This window comes from Doryrhamphus excisus, chromosome 10 (genome assembly GCF_030265055.1).
Source record: "Doryrhamphus excisus isolate RoL2022-K1 chromosome 10, RoL_Dexc_1.0, whole genome shotgun sequence".
NCBI classification, from domain to species: domain Eukaryota; kingdom Metazoa; phylum Chordata; class Actinopteri; order Syngnathiformes; family Syngnathidae; genus Doryrhamphus; species Doryrhamphus excisus.
The window spans coordinates 6,380,731-6,399,310 of record NC_080475.1 but is presented as its reverse complement, the minus strand read 5'-3'; the positions used below and the strand labels follow the sequence as shown (position 1 = coordinate 6,399,310).

Genomic DNA, 18,580 nt, shown 5'->3' with positions numbered 1-18,580 from the left:
ATCTTACTGTTAATTTTGAATGGTGAAATAGTCACTGCAATTTCCAAACGCTGGACCCCATTAATAGGTGTCATATTTACATACAATTTATTCAGGTTTTAAGGCCGTATCCTGCAAAGCCTGCCATACAGATAAACATTTCTTAAATAAATAAATATCGCAAGACATAATGCAATAATTGCAAGACATGAAGAGGTAGAAAGACAACCTGCTGTGTAAGAGTGTCTGTACCTGGACGTACATGAATCAACATGAGTTTCATATGTTTATGCGTGTCCCAAATGCTCCACATTTTCCAGAAGGAAAATGGAAAATCTGGTGTGACGTTACAACTATGTACATTTATTGCAAGAGACTCATGTCATCTGAGCCGCAGTGCAATTTCCACATCTTTATCTTACAGGATCAGACGGCAGATACGCTTTGTGCACAGGGACATGTCGCAAACCAAACCGGCGTGCCGCAATACGCACCTTTTCTTTTCATATCAGATTTCCACTGCCTGCTCGCGGATGTTTTTGTGTGCACAAGAAAAAAGTTAAGAAGCATTTTGTCAAAACCATGCAAATAAAGACATTTCAAGGACATGATACTTGCAACGTTGGGCCAACGGTGGGGGTTGGGGTGGGGGGGCAAGTTCAGGTCTGATGAACAAGCTTTTTTTTGCCGTGTTTGTGGGGTCGTAAAACATGCACGCACACACCAAACCAAGTGTCCGGGGACCACCTATAAATAAAGAATACAAGAAGACGTGCAGTCATATTATGTGTGCTGTGCGCCTCTCTTTAAAGGGCTAACGTCGAGCTGAAAAAGGAAAGAAACGTGTACCCAATTTGCTTATATTACATTATAGATATCGAACTATGCAGTCTTATTTCTTTTTAAATGGAAGACAAAATAATATTTTTTGTGGTTATCATTCAACCCAATATACAAAAGGGCCGGTAGCACATTGCGATGCATTATTATGTGGATACCAGAAGTCCACCCGGTCTCCAAGATCAGCCTGACGGTCCTCCAGTGTCCGACCGACCTTCCTCACAGCGCAGACTCCGAGTACAGCGCTCCCGACGAGCCGCGCAGGAGGCGAGGTGACACCAGCCGACGCAAGGATAGCGAGGAGGAGGAGCTTAAATCCCCACAGCTACGCAGGTGGATCCCTTCGGGAGCCCGGCCGCCATGTCGGTTGTGTCGGCTGTCGCTGTGGGAGTGATGGTGACCACGGTGCTGAAGGTGGCTGTTGGGTTGTCCTCGGCTGACACTCCAAGGGGTCCGCCAGACCTTAACAACGAAATAATTCTTGCCATAATTCTTATGACAATCTGAATCGTGAATGATGTGCACTCACCTCCATGGGCAGATGGGTAGTGGCAGCGCCCTCGGACGCCCCCCTCCTTTTAGGCACCTGCCCTGCGGTCCCAGTGTGCTCCGAAGAGGGCGCCAGGTTGCGTTTGGAGCGCTGCAGGAAGCGAGCCACCAGAACTCGAGTCACCTTGAAGACAGAGGAACAACATCAGTGTGGAAATATGAATAAAACATCTCAAACCAGGAGGGGAGTCCAGTAATCCTTGGACCGGTGGCCAGCCAATCACAGGGCACATAGAGACAAACAACCATTCACACTCACATTCATACCTATGGACAATTTGGAATGGCCAAAGAAGCTAGCATGTTTTTGGAATGGGGGAGAACATGCAAACTCCACATAGAGATGTCCGAGGGTGGAATCGAACCTGGGTCTCCTAGCTGCGAGTCCTTCCATAGTGGTTGAATATGACCTATTATTATTCAAAACTACAAATTTTGCTTATGTACCTAAATGTAGCATTTCAAGCACAAAAATGGCTAAATAATCTAAAATACAAATATTGACAAAACGCATTCAAAGACGTTGCGTTGGAATATTGTTCAGTGAGACACACAAGCACCAGACTTGTCTGAATAACACCCAAATAAAAAATCCCAAATAAAAACACAAGTTACTGCTGCGGCCGTAACATACGCCAAGCTAAAACTCAACTCTGAACCCCCAACGTCACTTCCTGTCAGCACCTACGGAACACATTTACAGCGTCACACACAAGTCTTATTTATGTCTTAAATTGCTTATTTACTCTGATTATGTATACTATTTTGGTGATATGAGTGTAAAGGTGGCTATAGGGGTGTTAGTTCATGTACAGAGGGCTCTAATAATGTTAAAAAAAACATATTTAGAGGGTTGCTATCAGGTATTATATGCTCTAACTTCAAAAATATTCTATTTATAAATAAAGAATCCTACTTTGCAGAAATTCACTCATCACTGCCGGGTCTGGAACCAATTACCAGCGATAAACGAGGGATACTTGTGCTGTAGCTACATTGTATTTGTGTTTATTTTGCCAAACCGCAAGGATGACGGGGCATTATTTATGATCAGTTTTATGAGATCCCTTCCTCATGCATCACAAATTGTAAAAAATGAAGTTTCCAGATGATGCCATAGCATTTTTATCTGTCCAAAATGGCCTCCCTCCACATACAGTATCTATCTCAGCATGCGCTTTAAAGGGTTAACAACCCTGCCACCTTTCGAGGCATTTAGGGCAGATATTAGAGAATACGACGAGACGGACCTTGAGGTCTCCAAGAGAACGGTGGTATTCTTTGGGTAAACGCCGCGGGGACACGGGTGGCACTTTAGCGGGAACGTGCACCCCCGTCGCCGTCGCTTTCATGCTGTCTTTCCGTGGCAAAGCGGCAGCAGGAGGCAAAGAAGCGCGAGGCAGCAGAGACGCCTCTGAGGATGGACCTTTGGGGGGGGGGGGGGGACAAATAAAAGATGACTTTTGAATGGTTGTAACGTGTGGCAAGGCATCATGGTCTTACCCGTATCTGGGGAGGCCTTAGTGCAGCCCAAGACCACGTCAGCTGCAGGACGGAAGGGAAACAATGACCTTCTTTAACCTTGTATGAAAACTAGGACAACATAGGAGAAATACTGACCTGTATCAGGAGAGGAGCTGATGCCCGGCTCGCTGTGGGACCTCACGAGACGGAGGTGCCCTTCGCCGTCGCTTCTGCCATAATTCCTCGCGGCTCGTCGCCGCAGGTAGAGAGGCGCACGTTGCGACGACAGCCCGCTATTCTGAGCTGTACAGTTCTCGCTGGTGAAGGGAGCTGAGGAGTCGCGGGCAGCAACTTGGCATAAAGGAGTGCAGGGTCGAACCCGAATGTCTGGTATGGAGCATCGCTGCTGCGGGGCGGCCCCCCCGATTGCTTCCAGCTGGGAACAACTCCGAGCCAGCACCGCCTGGCGCCGTAACACCGGAGACCTGGAAGAACCAACGTGGAAATGTATAATACATTTGGACTGCCACAGATAAATTTAGCGCTACCTTTGAAACAGGGGTGCCCAAAGTGTGGTTTAGGGGCCATTTGCTGTCCTGCAGCATGTTCTATAAATATAATTTAACAAACAAAACTACAAAAAAATGCTAAAATGGAAATATCACCTTTTCAAAGTGCAATAGTACCAGGGGCGTCACTAGGTTCTGAGGATGGGGGCGGCTTAGCCCCCTGGAGATACACAGGATATGAATGAATGTAGTAGACATTCAAAAAAATAATCAAAATCAAAAAAAATAATATCCCAAAAATAATATCCCAAAAAATCCCCCCAAATCCCTAAAAATCCCCCCCAAAAATTACGAACAAGAACCAGGATATAACTTTCCCACTTTTAATTATCCTATTATTATTACTATCATCATTATTCTTCTGATTATTACTACTACTTGTAGGCTAGTATTAGCCTGCTTTTGCCCTATTATATGATTTTTTTTGTAAAAAAAAAAATTTAATAATTAAATTTTTTTAAACAATAATTTTTTTAAACAATAATATTTTTTTAAATAATAATAATATTTTTTTTAATTAATAAAAAATATCAAATTATTTAGGGAGACAGGAGTACCAATCATGTCTTCAAATCAAACCACCCAAACAGACGGATTGCGTCATGGTGTACCTAATGAAATGACCCCGCCCCCCCACCCACCTGTACGTGGTGGTTGCAGTGCTGGGTGAAGAGCAAGAGTTGGACCTCTCGCCTCGAACGAAGCACCGGGCCCTGGGTCCCCCGGCCAAGGGACTCTCCGGCGTCTGAGAGCGGGGGCCGCGGAGACTGCGGCGGTCCCCTCCTCCGTCTCCCCCGTCGCTCACCTCGCTGGCCGCTCTGCTGGCCCTGCCCCTGTGGCTTCTCAGCCCCGCCTCCAGCAGACAGGAGTCCTCGGATGGCGACGAATCGTCGGGGATGTCCACGATCTCGGACATTAGCAAAGATCCGCTATCCATGGAGACTGAATAGAAAAACGCTTACATTGAACGGTGTCAAAGTCTTATTAAATATTATTGAACAGTGGACAGTATGCTTCCATGTTAATTCATGACTTCTCACCTTCTCCGCTGAATGCTGTAGACGTCCCCCTTTCTCCAGACAGCTCGGCACCGTGCTGGTCAAACATGGTGGCCTTGACGGTCACAAAATGAGGAAGAAAAGTCACAGGAAGCGTTGAAGGTGGAACGATGCTGCTAAAACAAAGACGGACCTGGCTGGCAGCTCTTTGCCCCATCACAGCCTCGTAGGGGGGAGGGCAGTCGGTCGGGTACAGAGGAATGGGGCTCTCCATGGACCCGTTGTAGGTGATGCTACACATGACACAGAGATGTCAAACTTGGACTTGACTTGACTTGACTTGGATGAACGATGGCATGAATTATAGGTGGTGGTTATCATGAAGAAGTGGCAGGCCATCACTTTCAGGTTGCAGGTTGCAATGCTTGAGTGTGACTTTTGTGCATTATTTCTACTTTTTCTGATTCACTCTATTGCCCAAGGTGGTACTTATTCATAACTGGTGGGAGGAGCGATTGCATTAAGACACGTCTAAGTTGCACGTGCATGCGTTCGTATGCGAGTGACTCTGCCATCAACTTTAACTTTATGCTTTCTTCAGTTATTTATACATATGATGCAAGTTGGCGGCTGTCATCGATAACTGGTGGGAGGAGCGATCACACTCTTTATAGATACAACTTGGTTGCACATGCATTTGTGTCTGACTTTGTGCATTAATTCTATTTTTATTCCAATTTATTTTATTGCGGTGGTATTATTGATAACCGGTGAGAGGAGCAATGGCATTAATCATACGGTGTGACATGTTCGTGTTGCACATGCGTGCGATTGTGTGTGAGTGCACCATCAACTTTATTTCATGTCTGTTTATTTGTACGGGGAAAGTTGGCGGCTATCATAAATAACTGGTGGGAGGAGGAATTGCATTATATATAGGACACGTGTCGATTGCATGTGCCTGTGTTTGAGGGTGCCATAGGCCTTGATTTGTATTATTTAGTTTTTTTAATTTAACTTCTGTATTGCAAGGTAGTGGTTATCATCAATAACCGGTGGGAGAAGCAATCGCATTAATCATACAGTGTGACATGTTCACGTTGCACATGCGTGCGATTGTGTGTGAGTGCACTATCAACTTTATTTCATGTCTGTTTATTTGTACGGCGCAAGTTGGCGGCTATGATAAATAACTGGTGGGAGGAGGAATTGCATTAAATATAGGACACGTGTAGGTTGCATGTGCCTGTGTTTGAGGATGCCATAGGCTTTGATTTGTATTATTTAGTTTTTTTTAATTTAACTTCTGTATTGCAAGGTAGTGGTTATCATCAATAACCGGTGGGAGAAGCAAACACTTTATTTTGTAGGACCTGTCAAGGTTGCATGTGCATGTGCTTGAGGGTGTCATAGACTCATGATTTCGTTTTTTTTATCTTATTTCTATTACATTATGGTGGCTATCATTAATAACTGGCTGGAGGAGCAGGGAAGTTCTACCACTCGATCCAAAGTGAGCATAGCTGCTGTCATATCAGTCATCATTCAACTGTACTGAGGTACCGAATGAAGTCTCTGGTGACATTACCTCTGAGCGTCGGTCTCTGAGCTGCAGGTGTACTCGGGGGGATAGTAAGGAGGCGGAGGAATGGGCGGGACAAACTCCTCAAAGTCCATGATGTTGGTCAGGAAGGCGTCCTGAGGCGTGGTGCATTCCGGGTTGACGGAGCGAGAGCGATGTGGCGCCAACTGCAGCGTGATACAATACAGGCGGGGTAGGATTGTCTTTACCGTGCTAAATAAGAACGCGTGTGCTCACCAGGTGCACAAGGTCCAAGGAGAAGATGTGGATGCTGCAGGTGACCGTGGACAGAGTACAGATGATGGTGGAAAGGATGCTGAGACCGCACGCGCTGAACAACAAGTCCTACACGCAAAACAACGGAGGACATCAGGAGCCGTTAACGCGAAGAACGAAGCTCCACCGGCGTGGAGATGCCTACCTTCAGCTGATGTCTAACCGAGTGGCAGTCGGAATTCAGGTTGAGTACCAGGGTTCCATCTTCTTTGCTGGAGCAGGACTCGGTCGGCGCGCAGCACACGCAGCGGCCATTCTCCACCTACGCACACCGAGACAATCAAAGCGGATATATTCCTGGAAGGTTTCACTGCGCGTTCCTGTCCAAGGACAGGACAGGACAGGAACGTTCTAGCATCAGGTGTTGGTACCTGGCAGGTGAGCATGGACTTGACCATCTGGGCATTCTGACAGGAGAGCATGGAGCCCGCCAGACTGAGGATCACGCACACGGCGGACAGCAGCATGAACAGAGACACCTGCAGGGGGGGGGGACACAAACACAACTTTTATGTTCCAGTCATCTCGGAATATGTTGATGTTGGAGCTGACTCTCTTATGATTATGTAACTCCACGCATGATATTTTTAGCCAAACTAAAAGAGGTTTTATTTATAAAAAAAACGCATTGTGTATGCATTTTTCCAGCCGCCGTGCCTTCACATATAAGCCATATTTTACATGGAATATTGCACAGGAGCGTATCAATAATTCACAGCTACACAAGGATCCATCTGCAAAAGGGGATGGGGGGGGGGGCACTTGCGAGATCGATTAATAATACAAGACCCCTTCGTGTGGTCTGTCACGTTCAATCGCTGTTTACAATGTCGGGGGGAAAAAAAAAATAAAGAGCGGTTGTAAAACAAAAACCTTTGCAAAATCACCACGTGTGAGTGCCGGGAAGAAAAGCTCTGGTTTGACACCCCCAGCCGGTTTGCATGCATACGTCTCTAGACTCTTTTTAGTCCGAGAGTATTGACCCTCTTTATGAGCTGCTTGGACGTCTGAGCTTGCTGCTTGACTACTGCAAAAAAAAAAAAACAAAAAAAAAAAAACGACAACATAACAGCACCACAGGATTTATATATAACTATACTACATATAATATATATTATACTTCTTTAATATGTCATATTTTTGGTGTTTGTGGCATATATTTTCCCGCAGGCTATTCATACTGTCTGTGAAATGTTTGCAGCATTTCTTGAAATGCTGGTATTTCAATAAGGGTGTCAGCATTTAAAGATATATCTTTGTGTTTTTATTAGTTATTAGCGTAAACATTTGATTTTAATTCTGTAATGAGGCCCATTCCACATATGGGCCCCCGGGTGGAGGTGCTGCCACAGCCGATGGAGTGTCCCGAGCTGGTCAGGGGTTGGCTTGCATTGTGGGGGGGTTTATGCAGCGTTCAGAATCTGGCTCACTTTCCGTTTGTTGGTTGCTTGTATTTAATTACCGAATCAATCCACGATGGAAGAAAAGCTGATTTTTTTAGTCTACCAGTAACTGATGGAAACTCAGTTCCTTTTACTGACTCACTGGAATGAATCGGGTACTTGAGTCATTCGTCACAAAGTCAGTGAAACTCCAGTTTTTGACCCGGATGAGAGTGAGGTTTATGGGCTCAATGTCACGGATGCCAGCTGGTGCTGCCGTGCGAAGGTCTGTATTACACCGGGGGCTCGAACGCACGGTCTACTGAATGAGAGTCAGGAGCGCTACCCGTCGAGCCAAAAGCCTGAGCCGCCGACTCAATGTTTACCCAAGGGAGGTTTACCAGTGTTCTTTCCCATAGCTGGTAATTGGTTACCCCTAGTGCTTTCGACTCTAATTCAATGGACCCTGGTTGGACCCTGGTTGGACCCTGGTTGGACCCTGGTAGGACCCCCTACCCCCCCATGTGCAGGAGCAGACCAGTTGGGTTCCGTAAGTAAACAGCCATGATAAAGGTTTCAAACATCTTATTGAGTGTTCATTTTGTTGTTGCAACGTTGTTAGCCATTAGCATGTTTATCACTAGCTTAGCATCTCATGCGGCCATGATGGTTGGCATCATCAGTCTGGGGACGCATACGTAGGAAATACACGTACCACCAATGTTAAAGGTCTCCTCCATGAGATGATTCCCACAATCCCTGATGCCACCACCTACGGAGACGAGACAAACATTAGCGATGATGTCATACACGCGTACAGTACGTACAGTACTACAGTATTATCGTACAGTATTATCGTACAGTTGACTTACAAAAAAGCCGGCCCAGAACGGACAGGACTGCCTGACTCGAGCGGACGAGGTGAAGGCCATGCTGGTGAAGGAGAAGGCCAGGACCATGGCCCCGAGGCCCAGGTGGCACAGACCCAGGTATAGAAGCAACCGGGCGCCACCGGGGCCTCGACCCGAGATGCCCCGCCGGCTGTCTGACCAGCCTCGGGACCCCGAGGCGGACGCCACGCTGCTGGAGTCGGACGGCGACGGCATGTTTTGGCGATGACGTTCCCGCTTTTTCAGCTAAAGTTCACGTGGGCGTCCACTTTTTTTTTTTGGAGCGGAAGGTTGACAACGGAACACGGAAACAGTCCACCTCATTTGGCGGCCATGACACTCGGATCTCAACCCGGGGGTCCCTAAAGTCTTCAGCACCTCCTCAGAAGGACTCCTCGGCGATGATGCACATGTCTCCTCATTTTGCTACCTTAATGCAGCCATGCCTCCTCGCTCTCCCCCCTTTCTCCCCCCCCTCACCCTCCTCTCACCACTGGCATTGCGGCAAGACAAGCAGCAGGCCGCACATTCTCAAGCGTCCCGAAGCAGGACAGAAGAAGGAAGACGCGCCCACTCCCGCGTCCTCGTCATCTGCCACGACGGAGACGCTCGTTAGCGCGACGCGGAGAGCAAGCAGATGCCGTCCATCGATTGTTCGACTGCAGCAAAGGCGGCGATGGACGCTCCACGCGGCGACCCAGTCCACCTTCGCGTTTCGCTTCGCTTCCTTCGCCCGCAGTCACGCGGGCATCACGTCCACTTCCGCTAACAGCCTGAATTTAGTCCTTGTCGTAAAAGCCTCTGCGTGTTTTTCCTCCCACGGCTGCTATGCAAGCCCAAACCTGCCCCGTGCGTAATGACAAGGCACGTAAAGTGTGCGTGAGATGCGGCAGAGGTTGCTGATGCTGAGGAGGAAGGATGGATGGAGGGAAGAGAGGAAGGCAGGAGGGAGGGCCCAGCTAATGGCATTCGGCTCAATGTTTGCATTTGGATATTTTTTAAATAATTCTGTATTAAAATATAGCTTTAAAATTGAAAAACATAAAATCGCCCCCTCCCCAGGGTGGGAAGACCCGACTACTGTGCTGCAATCACGTGGTTTTACTGGCGTGCTTTTAATTTGAAGACCTGACAGGATGCGTTCGAACCTTTTTCTGTGAAAAATGAAAGGAAAACTTCATCGCTTTTTTTTTTTTTTACATCCACCCATTTTCTATGCCGCCTATCCTCACTAGCGTGGGGTGTGCTGGAGCCTATCCCAGCTGTCTTGGGGCAGACTGGTGGCCAGCCAATCCCAGGGCACATACAGACAACCATTCACACTCACATTCATACCTATATGGACAATTTGCATCACATTACTTTTTTTTGTTTAACATTCCAAATATTACATAATCTTCTTTTCGTAATATTATGAATTTATTCCCATAATATTTTAACTTTATTAAGGAATTTATTTACTTTATTGTAGTTTTTTTCCAGAATCTAATTTTCCATAAATTCAAACATAAAAAAAAGAACTTTATGTCACTAAAAGTATTATTTATCCTCATAATATTACCAGGTTATTGTCATAAAATTACGATTTTTTTGTCTTAATATTGTAACTTTATTCTTGTAATATTATTGCTGCTTCTTTTCTTTTTTTAAGTTTTCTTGTTAAATTCTATTTTTAGAATGTTCTGGATCTGTGGGCCAATTAAAAAAAAAACAGGCTATAAATGGCCCCCAGGCCACACGTTGGACCCCCCCCCCCCCATGTTACACCACAGAGGTCAAACTAGTGATGCACAAACAAATGGACATCAGGTTGTGTTTTACACACAACAGACACAAAGAAAGTATTACAAGTGTACTACATTTACAAGTACTATGTGAAAGTAAGTGTGTTTGCAGTATAATCTGGTATGGTTCCAGGCACAGATCACTGTAGTCTGTACGACTCTGGACGGAACTGGATGGAACCACCCCATAGACGGCATCCATAACCTGCGAGATGTTCCATGGAAGGTTTGATGTTCCTGTGGTCCTATCAGAAGCAGGAATGATGTCGGCCAGGGAATCGAGCAATGCCAGGCCCAGGGTGATCCTAACCCATATTTTCTTCTGCTGTGTTGCGGTGGATGCAGTCGTCAGACACGTGGATTAAATGCCAGATCTTCTGGCCCTCGTTGTGTAGTCGTAGTTTTGGATTAGTACCGTCAAACCTCAACACAGTCAAGTGTTTCTTTTTTATTTAGCATGTGTGGTCACAAACCAATTGGAAATATGATTCGGGGGTGGGGGGGCGAACACCGACGCCACCTAGATGCAGGAAATGATGAGGTGCAGCCATCTTAGTATTTCTATTTCACTTGCTTCATCCATCGTCTTCGTCTCTCCGCACTTCTTCCATCCCACCAACGTCCCCAATCTCAGCCTTTGATGCACCAACGTCTCGTCCCTTTAACTCCATTCCTCCCTCCGTTTGCTACTTCCGCTCGGTTCTCAACATGTATCAGGATGAATGAAATGCTCCAGGTCCATCTCGGCAGTAGCGGATGTTGAAGATCACGGTGATAAAAAACCAATTTACCACACAGGCCGCAAGTAGAAATGTATGGAATGTTTGGCTTGGAAAGCTGGTGTGTGTTTACCATGCCGGCCACCAGATGGAGACATAGTGTGTTGATGTCAGGGATTCAAGGGACGGCAAGAGGGGGCGTGTGGGCTAAAGGAGAGCACATTTGGAAGTCTTTTTCTCCGTGCTGCTGGTGATCTTCACTTCTCGACCAGTTGGACCCTTTGGGGATGGAAAGGACAAGAATGAAGAGCATTCATCATAGCAAGTCTTCCGGGTCCAGGCTCCACACCGTCACACTACCACCACCATATTTGACTCTTCTTTTTTGCCAGAAATGCCAGATGGAATGGGACATGCACCTTCCGAGAGTTCAAGTTTTGTCTGCTCGGACCACAGGGTATTTACCCAAAGGTCTTGGGGATCATGAAGATGTTTTGTGGAAAAATTGAGACTAATGAGGCCTAGCGAGGACTTCTTTGGATTTTGTTATGGGGCCTTTTGTGACCTCTTGGATGAGTTGTCCTTGAGCTCTCGGTGTCATTTCGGTTGGCCTGGGAAGGTTCACTTTTCACCATTCGTGGATAATGGCTCTCACTGTGGTTTGCTGGAGTCCCAAAGCTTTAAAAATGGCTTTATAACATTTACGTAGGTTTTTTCTCCCTTAATAATAAAAGGTTTCATTTGAAAAATGCATTTTGTGTTACATTGTGGTGTTATTGACTAATCAGCACCAAATTTAGTACACACCTTAGGAATGCCAAGCAAATGTGTGTAGAAAAACATGGCCGCCATCGAGCAAAATGTCTTTGGGACTTTGCAACAAATCCCCCATAAGTCATTAGTCCAAGCATTGAACTTTCCATCACTTACCGTTTTTTTGCTGGATCTCTGAAGTATGTCCCGCGCCAACGCCAAAAAGGACTACAAGATATGGTACGGGGGTGAAAGTTGGTTAAAAAGAAGCCGGTCATGGATCAAATGTCGTAGCGTGGCGCACTACCTCCTCAACGTTGATACTGGATTTGGCACTGGTTTCAAAGAACCTGATGCCGTGATCCTTTGCCAGCTGTAACACACACAGGGCACCAGGATATATAGATGATAATCACTTCCTGTTGCTTATCTCCAGTAAACAGAAAGCCGAGCCACCAGGCTTCCTTATATAAATAACCCCTCCCTGTCATTTCCATGCCGTGTAAAAAAAATGCTCATTTATTCTCAGCACGCCAATTTCTGCCGGGGTGGCCTCACCTTTTCCCCCGTCTCCTTGGTAACTTTCCGCTTTGCCTCGATGTCGCACTTATTGCCAAGCAACATTCGACTCACTCCGGCGGATGCGTTCTGCGGAAAAGAAGGGGGGGGGGGCGAAAGTGATTGATTAGGCGTGATCGAGCTGCATTCAGGTGTCTGCCAGCAAACGAGATGATGGATGTCTCGGACGCAAATCGAAGCTGCTCTTCTAAAGCAGGAGCGGACAAACTTTTCCTCGCCAGGACCACAGACTGAAAAATGAAAGGATGGAACTTTCATATTGATATGTCAGTTTTGTCATCTCGGTGAAAAATTATTATAGTTATTATTATATATTATTAGCATCAATGTCGCTCTTCTTTTCCATTTTAGCTGTTCAAAATAAAAATGTATTATATTTATACATTTATTATAGTTATAGTCAAAATTATTATAGTTATTATTATATATTATTAGCATCAATGTCGCTCTTCTTTTCCATTTTAGCTGTTCAAAATAAAAATGTATTATATTTATACATTTATTATAGTTATAGTCAAAATTATTTTAGTTATTATTATATATTATTAGCATCAATGTTGCTCTTCATTTCCATTTTAGCTGTTCAAAATTCAAATTTATTATAATTATATATTTATTATAGTTAGTCAAAATTATTATAGTTATTATATATTATTAGCATCAATGCTGCTCTTCTTTTCCATTTTAGCTGTTCAAATTTCATATTTATTATAGTTACTATATTTTTATTATAGTTAGTCAAAATTATTATAGTTATTATATATTATTAGCATCAATGTCGCTCTTCTCCATTTTAGCTGTTCAAAATTCAAATTTATTATAGTTATTATATATTTATTATAGTTAGTCAAAATTATTATAGTTATTATATATTATTAGCATCAATGTCGCTCTTTTCCATTTTAGCTGTTAAAAATTCAAATGTATTATAATATTATATTTATTATAGTTATAGTCAAAATTATTATAGTTATTATTATATATTATTAGCATCAATGTCGCTCTTCTTTTCCATTTTTGCTGTTCAAAATTCAAATTTATTATAGTTATTATATATTTATTATAGTTAGTCAAAATTATTATAGTTATTATTATATATTATTAGCATCAATGTCGCTCTTCATTTCCATTTTTGCTGTTCAAAATTCAAATTTTCTTCAGTCTTATAACAAAAGAAGAGTGTTGACGATGTCGAAAAAAAGCCTCACTTCCTTGATGCTCTTCATCCAGTTCTGGATGTTTTCAAAAGACTTGTCGTCAGTGATGTCGTACACCAGGATGATGCCCTGGTACGGAGAGAGAGAGCGAGAGAGAGAGATGGGTCCATGAGAGGTCGCCAGTACCAAGACGTCACGAGCAGGGCTCACCATGGCTCCTCTGTAGTAGGCTGTGGTGATGGTCTTGAACCTCTCCTGGCCCGCCGTGTCCCTATGCAAGACAACATGGTTGACAACAACATCCGAGGAGCATTATTCAACTGTCCGACACACACCAGGAGTCGGGAAATAACATCGATCATATTCTCATGTGTTGGATTCTCCGCTTGGGCATCATGAACGGTTGCACTCCTAGTAAACATCACGACTGAATGACGCTGTAGGCGTACAGTACATTCCGTTGTGCATGAGATCATAACGTCATATCTACTGTACACGTTATGGATGCATGTGTGCAAAGCTGGGAAAAGCAACAATCACTTACCATACTTGCAGTTTCACTTTTTTGCCATCCACGTCAATTGTTTTTACTTTAAAGTCGATGCCTGGTGGAAACAAACAATGACTTAAATGCCTCACACACACACACACACACACACACACACACACATATAGTGCAGAGGAGCATATATAGGTCACAGCTGGGTGGAGACTGGTTGAAAATCACTGAGAGATGGTCAGAAAGATAGGAATGAATGTGGGTGGAAGAATGGTGTGTGTGTGTGTGTGCGCAATCAGTGAAAGATCCGAACAAAACAATATGCCACTTAAACGTGTTGTTGACGTGATGCTAAAAACAAACGTTACCAATAGTCGAGATGTAGGTCGAGTTGAAATTGTCCTCAGCAAAGCGAATAATCAGACATGTTTTTCCTACGCCACTGTCCCCGATCAGCAACAACTTGAAGAGAAAATCATACTTCTTCGCCATGTTTTCACAGCTGGTACTTCCAAATACGGATTTCTTTTGATTTTTTTTTGTCCTTCTTCCTTGTCAAACTTGACACCGGTCCACTCGGAACCCCCTCAGAGCTTCTCACTTTTCTGTCCTGTTCGGGTCCAATCGAGAAAGTTGACCAGAACGTCACAGTCGCGTTCATCACCAGATAAAAGCGACCTTAGTTCCAAAAATAAAGATCTTTTCAATCCACGGGCAGACATGCCAAAGTGGCTACGTGTTTTTTTTCCTCAGCCCCCACCCCCCCTTTAAAAAAAAAAAACTTGTGTCGCAGACTGCCCCGGCTCTTACGGACTGGGTGGAACTCCGAGGCCTGCAATGCTCAGATTAACCTCTAGATGTCAATATTTGACTATCATCTTCAGTGATGCCGTTTATCCTCGTAATGTCGAAACAGTGCAAACCAACAAAAACACAACTGTAAACATTAAATATTATAAAAAATAAGAGTAAGACAGAAAATGTTGGAAGAAAAGTGTATTATGAGTATTAAACACTCACAAAACAGAAATTATTAAGCAACTAGTGTTTAAAAAAGGCATTTCCGGGTCACGTGAGAGAAGGCGTAGTCATCAGTACGTAACTTCCGCTACATCATCGACGCGTCTTTTTCCGGTGAGAAGCCAAACAAGCCCAGACATGCCTGTAAGTACCGTTACGTCCGCATAAGTGCGAATCCGTCGTTTAAAAGTATCCAAACTGGAAAAAAATGGATTTTGGAGTAAAGATGTTTTGTTTTTTCGTGTTGTCATCGAGTTGCCCTGCGCGGCACGTGGGAGTAAATCGTCAAGGAAGGAGACAATATGGCGTAACACGTGGACAACAAAAGCAGCCCACGTTGCATGAGATCTTTGGAACGGATGGATAACAGAGGCGCAGATTCTCTTCGCTACAAACGGCAATTGTGGATTGAAACATAGGATATATCAAAAACCTCGAGTTTATGCGTATATTTAAGATTTACAGTTGTAAAAAAACAACAACACTGACAGTCGCCATGTTGACACGGTTGACGTGTATAATTTACCAGATATATTTAGTCAATTTTGCATACATTCAACGGTTATGTGCTTTGCTTTTCAGCTTGCAAAGGATCTGCTGCATCCCAGCCCGGAGGAGGAGAAGAGGAGACACAAGAAGAAACGTCTCGTCCAGTGTCCAAATTCCTATTTTATGGACGTCAAATGCCCTGGTGAGTAACTTTTTTATATTAGTAATTCTTAGTGTAGTAGTTTTGATTGTATGTATACTGTCATTTTTATGTTGCCTTTATGTGTTGCCCCCTCATTTATCCCCGTCATGATGGGGGTGTCAAATAAGGCATACATTAATTAACCTTGTGGCTGCCACCAAAAACGAGTTTATTGTAGCTCCTTTACGAGCGCCGCCGCCAGTACACGAACATTTATTATGACTGCGTACGTATCCAAAAGTAGTGTGTTTTTAGTCGTTTCACGCCATGTTTGATTTTGTGTCGCAGGTTGCTACAAGATCACCACCGTGTTCAGTCACGCCCAGACTGTGGTGTTGTGTGTCGGATGCTCCACAGTCCTGTGCCAGCCTACGGGGGGGGAAGCTCGCCTTACAGAAGGTACGGGATGTTGGTGTTTCCGATTTTTCCTGGTTGTTTTTAAAGACAAACAAAAAAATTCCCATCATCCACGGTACTTATGTAGGACAAAGACACATCTTTGGTTTTTATGCGTTTTAAAAATATTAAAAAGACGGGTAATTAATGCACCTAAGGGAGGTGCTTATGCTGTGTGCATCATACAGCGCTCTGACGCCTCTGTCCTTGTCTTCCCAGGATGTTCATTCCGGAGGAAACAGCACTAACTCGGATAAGAGCTATGGAGTTGAGGATGACGCCAAGTGGAGAGCATGTGATGCTAGTCCATCCAAGCTTTATGCAGATAAAGGGACCTTTCTGCCACACAAATCAATACACGCTCATGATAAACCCAGTAGGCTTGTTTCCTGCACCAGGTGACTTGAATCAAGGTGTGCTGATCCATCAGGGGAAGATGACGTCAACGCTACACTGCTCCTAATAAGCGTAAAGCATTTCCAGGAAGGGAGACACGGTGTGGCTCAATCTGGTCATTACAGCTCCCGACCACGCCTTCACTTGCTCAACTAATCTGATACTTTATGCTTTTCAATGTTAAATGTTTTTACTATAAAGTTGCACAAATCATGAAACATGAGAGATGTATTTAAAACAGTTTCCGTTAATTGTTGCTATAATGACTTTTTGTGTATGCGTGGATGTGTTTATTGAGCAAAGTTTACAAATAAAACCTGGATAAAGTCTGAGCATTCTTTTTAAATGACGGTTCACGACCTTTGGCGACTACCGTACAATACAAAGAACGTTCAAATACAAAGAACTGGTGGGTTGGGACCCAAATGGGGGGTTGCAGACGGCAAGTAAAAAATTGCATTAAAATATATGTACAGTACAATTGAGCAATATCCATCATTTTCCATTTATTCACATTAGGTATTTTTAATTTTACTTCATTATTTGTCTGCATTCATCTATCCTGTTCTTACTCGTTGCCATAACAAATTGCTTTCATAAATTCCTCTAATATGCACTTTTGGTATGTAATTTAGGCATATGTACGCATGTTTCAAAAGGTTAGACGAGTACATTTGCTTGGGTTGAATTAAAAGTATACAAAATATGAACACATTTTGAGTTTTATCTGTAAATGACAGTGTAAAATAAATAAATGCAAAAGTATCTTATTAAAGTTGATACAGAGAAGTCAAGCAGGTTTATCTGGCACACCTCAGGGCACTGCATCTTTTTTTTTTGTTTAAAAAATAATAAACCGTTATGTTTATTTGTCCACCAGATGGGGCTAGTTTTTCCCCATTCAAAGCATGCAGCAAGACTCTCACCTTGGACTGTTTTCTTCATAATAGCCTAAGATTGCATCACTTTTATCTTTTATTCGCTAAAAGAACATCAATGCTGGCAATTAACGCTCTTAACGCTTTTCCTAGACTTGTTGATCTAATGGAAGCAACCGTCCAATCAGCTCTCTAAGTGACTAACAAGGCGAAGACTGGACTGGAACAAAGCATCTGGGGGGTGTGTACAAAACGGGTAGCTTCAAATTAGCGCCACACTGGAGATGATGCACTTAGCCTGTGGTTGCTATGACTAGCGGGACATACAGTACTTTGGCTACCGCATCTTCTCCATGGCAACGCTAGCCACACACTAGCCAGCCCCCCCACCCCATACATACACTAGAGGTATGCGAGGGAGCAGAGGTTTTTAATTGACCTATTTTTCAGACGACTTGAAATGACTTGAAGGGAAAAGACGCTGGGTTATTTTTAATGATGCCGCTGGGGAGTTGTGTGCCACTTCCTCCCCTGACAGGGCTTCTATGGATGCTACTGACGGTACCTGGAAGTCCTCTGCCTCGTTCACACAGGCACATTCCCACTCTCTGCGTCTGATGTTTTTGTCTCATTCCACATCTAAAGCCCTTTGTCATGTCTTATTATGTATGAAACGGTGCCCCCCCCCCGAGCGTGTGCCCCCCCCTGGCCTTCTGTGGGAGGCTGCGGGGGCGAGGCGGAGACAGATGAGCCGAGCACAGCCAGAAGTATGCCAGCGCTTACACTTGTAGGGGTTTTCCGTTTCAAGGACTGTCCTGATGCTACGGTAGTCGTGTTTATACAGTGGAACCTTGGTTAGCGTTTTTTGGTTAACACAAAAAATTTACACAATTTTGACTCGTTAGCGTACAATATGGCGCACATCCTGTCGTATTGTTGATACACTGAGTCCATCTGGATTTTAATATGTTAAAGTATTAAAATATTAAATAAATAAGTAAATATTTAAAAATATATATAGATAAATAAAAAAACATCTCCTTGTTCGCATCTTATTAGTTAATGGCTTAGTTAAATGGCTTCATTAAAAGCCTAGAAAATTAAAGTAAAACTAAAAATGACTTAAATTGTACAAATAGTGTACAAAAGTGTACAAAATAATAAAAACTCCAGAAGTAC

General features: G+C 43.9%; 2 protein-coding genes across 6 annotated transcripts; one reads left to right on the top strand and one right to left on the bottom strand.

The window, feature by feature from the left end:
* Positions 1–70: 70 nt before the first annotated feature.
* On the bottom strand, positions 71–14,825 carry LOC131137201 (ras-related protein Rab-13). Of its 5 annotated transcripts, none has more exons than XM_058084866.1 (20): positions 14,389–14,825; positions 14,066–14,126; positions 13,732–13,792; positions 13,573–13,650; positions 12,344–12,433; positions 12,093–12,158; positions 11,963–12,013; positions 8,355–8,411; positions 6,629–6,736; positions 6,403–6,519; positions 6,219–6,326; positions 5,988–6,148; positions 4,593–4,692; positions 4,442–4,514; positions 4,043–4,358; positions 2,989–3,317; positions 2,872–2,913; positions 2,619–2,794; positions 1,349–1,492; positions 71–1,281 (listed from the first exon to the last, which is right to left on the bottom strand). In XM_058084866.1, exons 1-20 carry the CDS (start codon positions 14,510–14,512, stop codon positions 1,039–1,041), a joined length of 2,505 nt encoding a protein of 834 aa, XP_057940849.1. In that variant the 5' UTR covers positions 14,513–14,825; the 3' UTR covers positions 71–1,038. The 5 variants fall into 5 exon arrangements, with proteins under 5 accessions (XP_057940849.1, XP_057940850.1, XP_057940851.1 ...); XM_058084867.1 differs by having other exon boundaries at positions 4,043–4,343; positions 14,389–14,824; XM_058084868.1 differs by lacking the exons at positions 11,963–12,013; positions 12,093–12,158; positions 12,344–12,433; ... (2 more) ...; positions 14,066–14,126; positions 14,389–14,825 and adding an exon at positions 8,512–11,235.
* A 284-nt stretch (positions 14,826–15,109) lies between these two features.
* Positions 15,110–16,868, top strand: rps27.2 (ribosomal protein S27, isoform 2). The gene is made up of 4 exons (XM_058084872.1): positions 15,110–15,184; positions 15,623–15,731; positions 16,020–16,130; positions 16,347–16,868. Exons 1-4 carry the CDS (start codon positions 15,179–15,181, stop codon positions 16,373–16,375), a joined length of 255 nt encoding a protein of 84 aa, XP_057940855.1. The 5' UTR covers positions 15,110–15,178; the 3' UTR covers positions 16,376–16,868.
* Positions 16,869–18,580: the final 1,712 nt, after the last annotated feature.

Coding starts and splice junctions, on each gene's coding strand:
- rps27.2 (XM_058084872.1), top strand. Junction 15,732..16,019: donor TATGGACGTCAAATGCCCTG/GTGAGTAACTTT, acceptor TTTGTGTCGCAG/GTTGCTACAAGATCACCACC. Junction 16,131..16,346: donor GGAAGCTCGCCTTACAGAAG/GTACGGGATGTT, acceptor TTGTCTTCCCAG/GATGTTCATTCCGGAGGAAA.
- LOC131137201 (XM_058084866.1), bottom strand. CDS start 14,512: ATGGCGAAGAAGTATGATTTTCTCTTCAAGTTGTTGCTGATCGGGGAC. Junction 6,327..6,402: donor CGGTTAGACATCAGCTGAAG/GTAGGCATCTCC, acceptor TTTTGCGTGTAG/GACTTGTTGTTCAGCGCGTG. Junction 3,318..4,042: donor ACTGCAACCACCACGTACAG/GTGGGTGGGGGG, acceptor TGGTTCTTCCAG/GTCTCCGGTGTTACGGCGCC.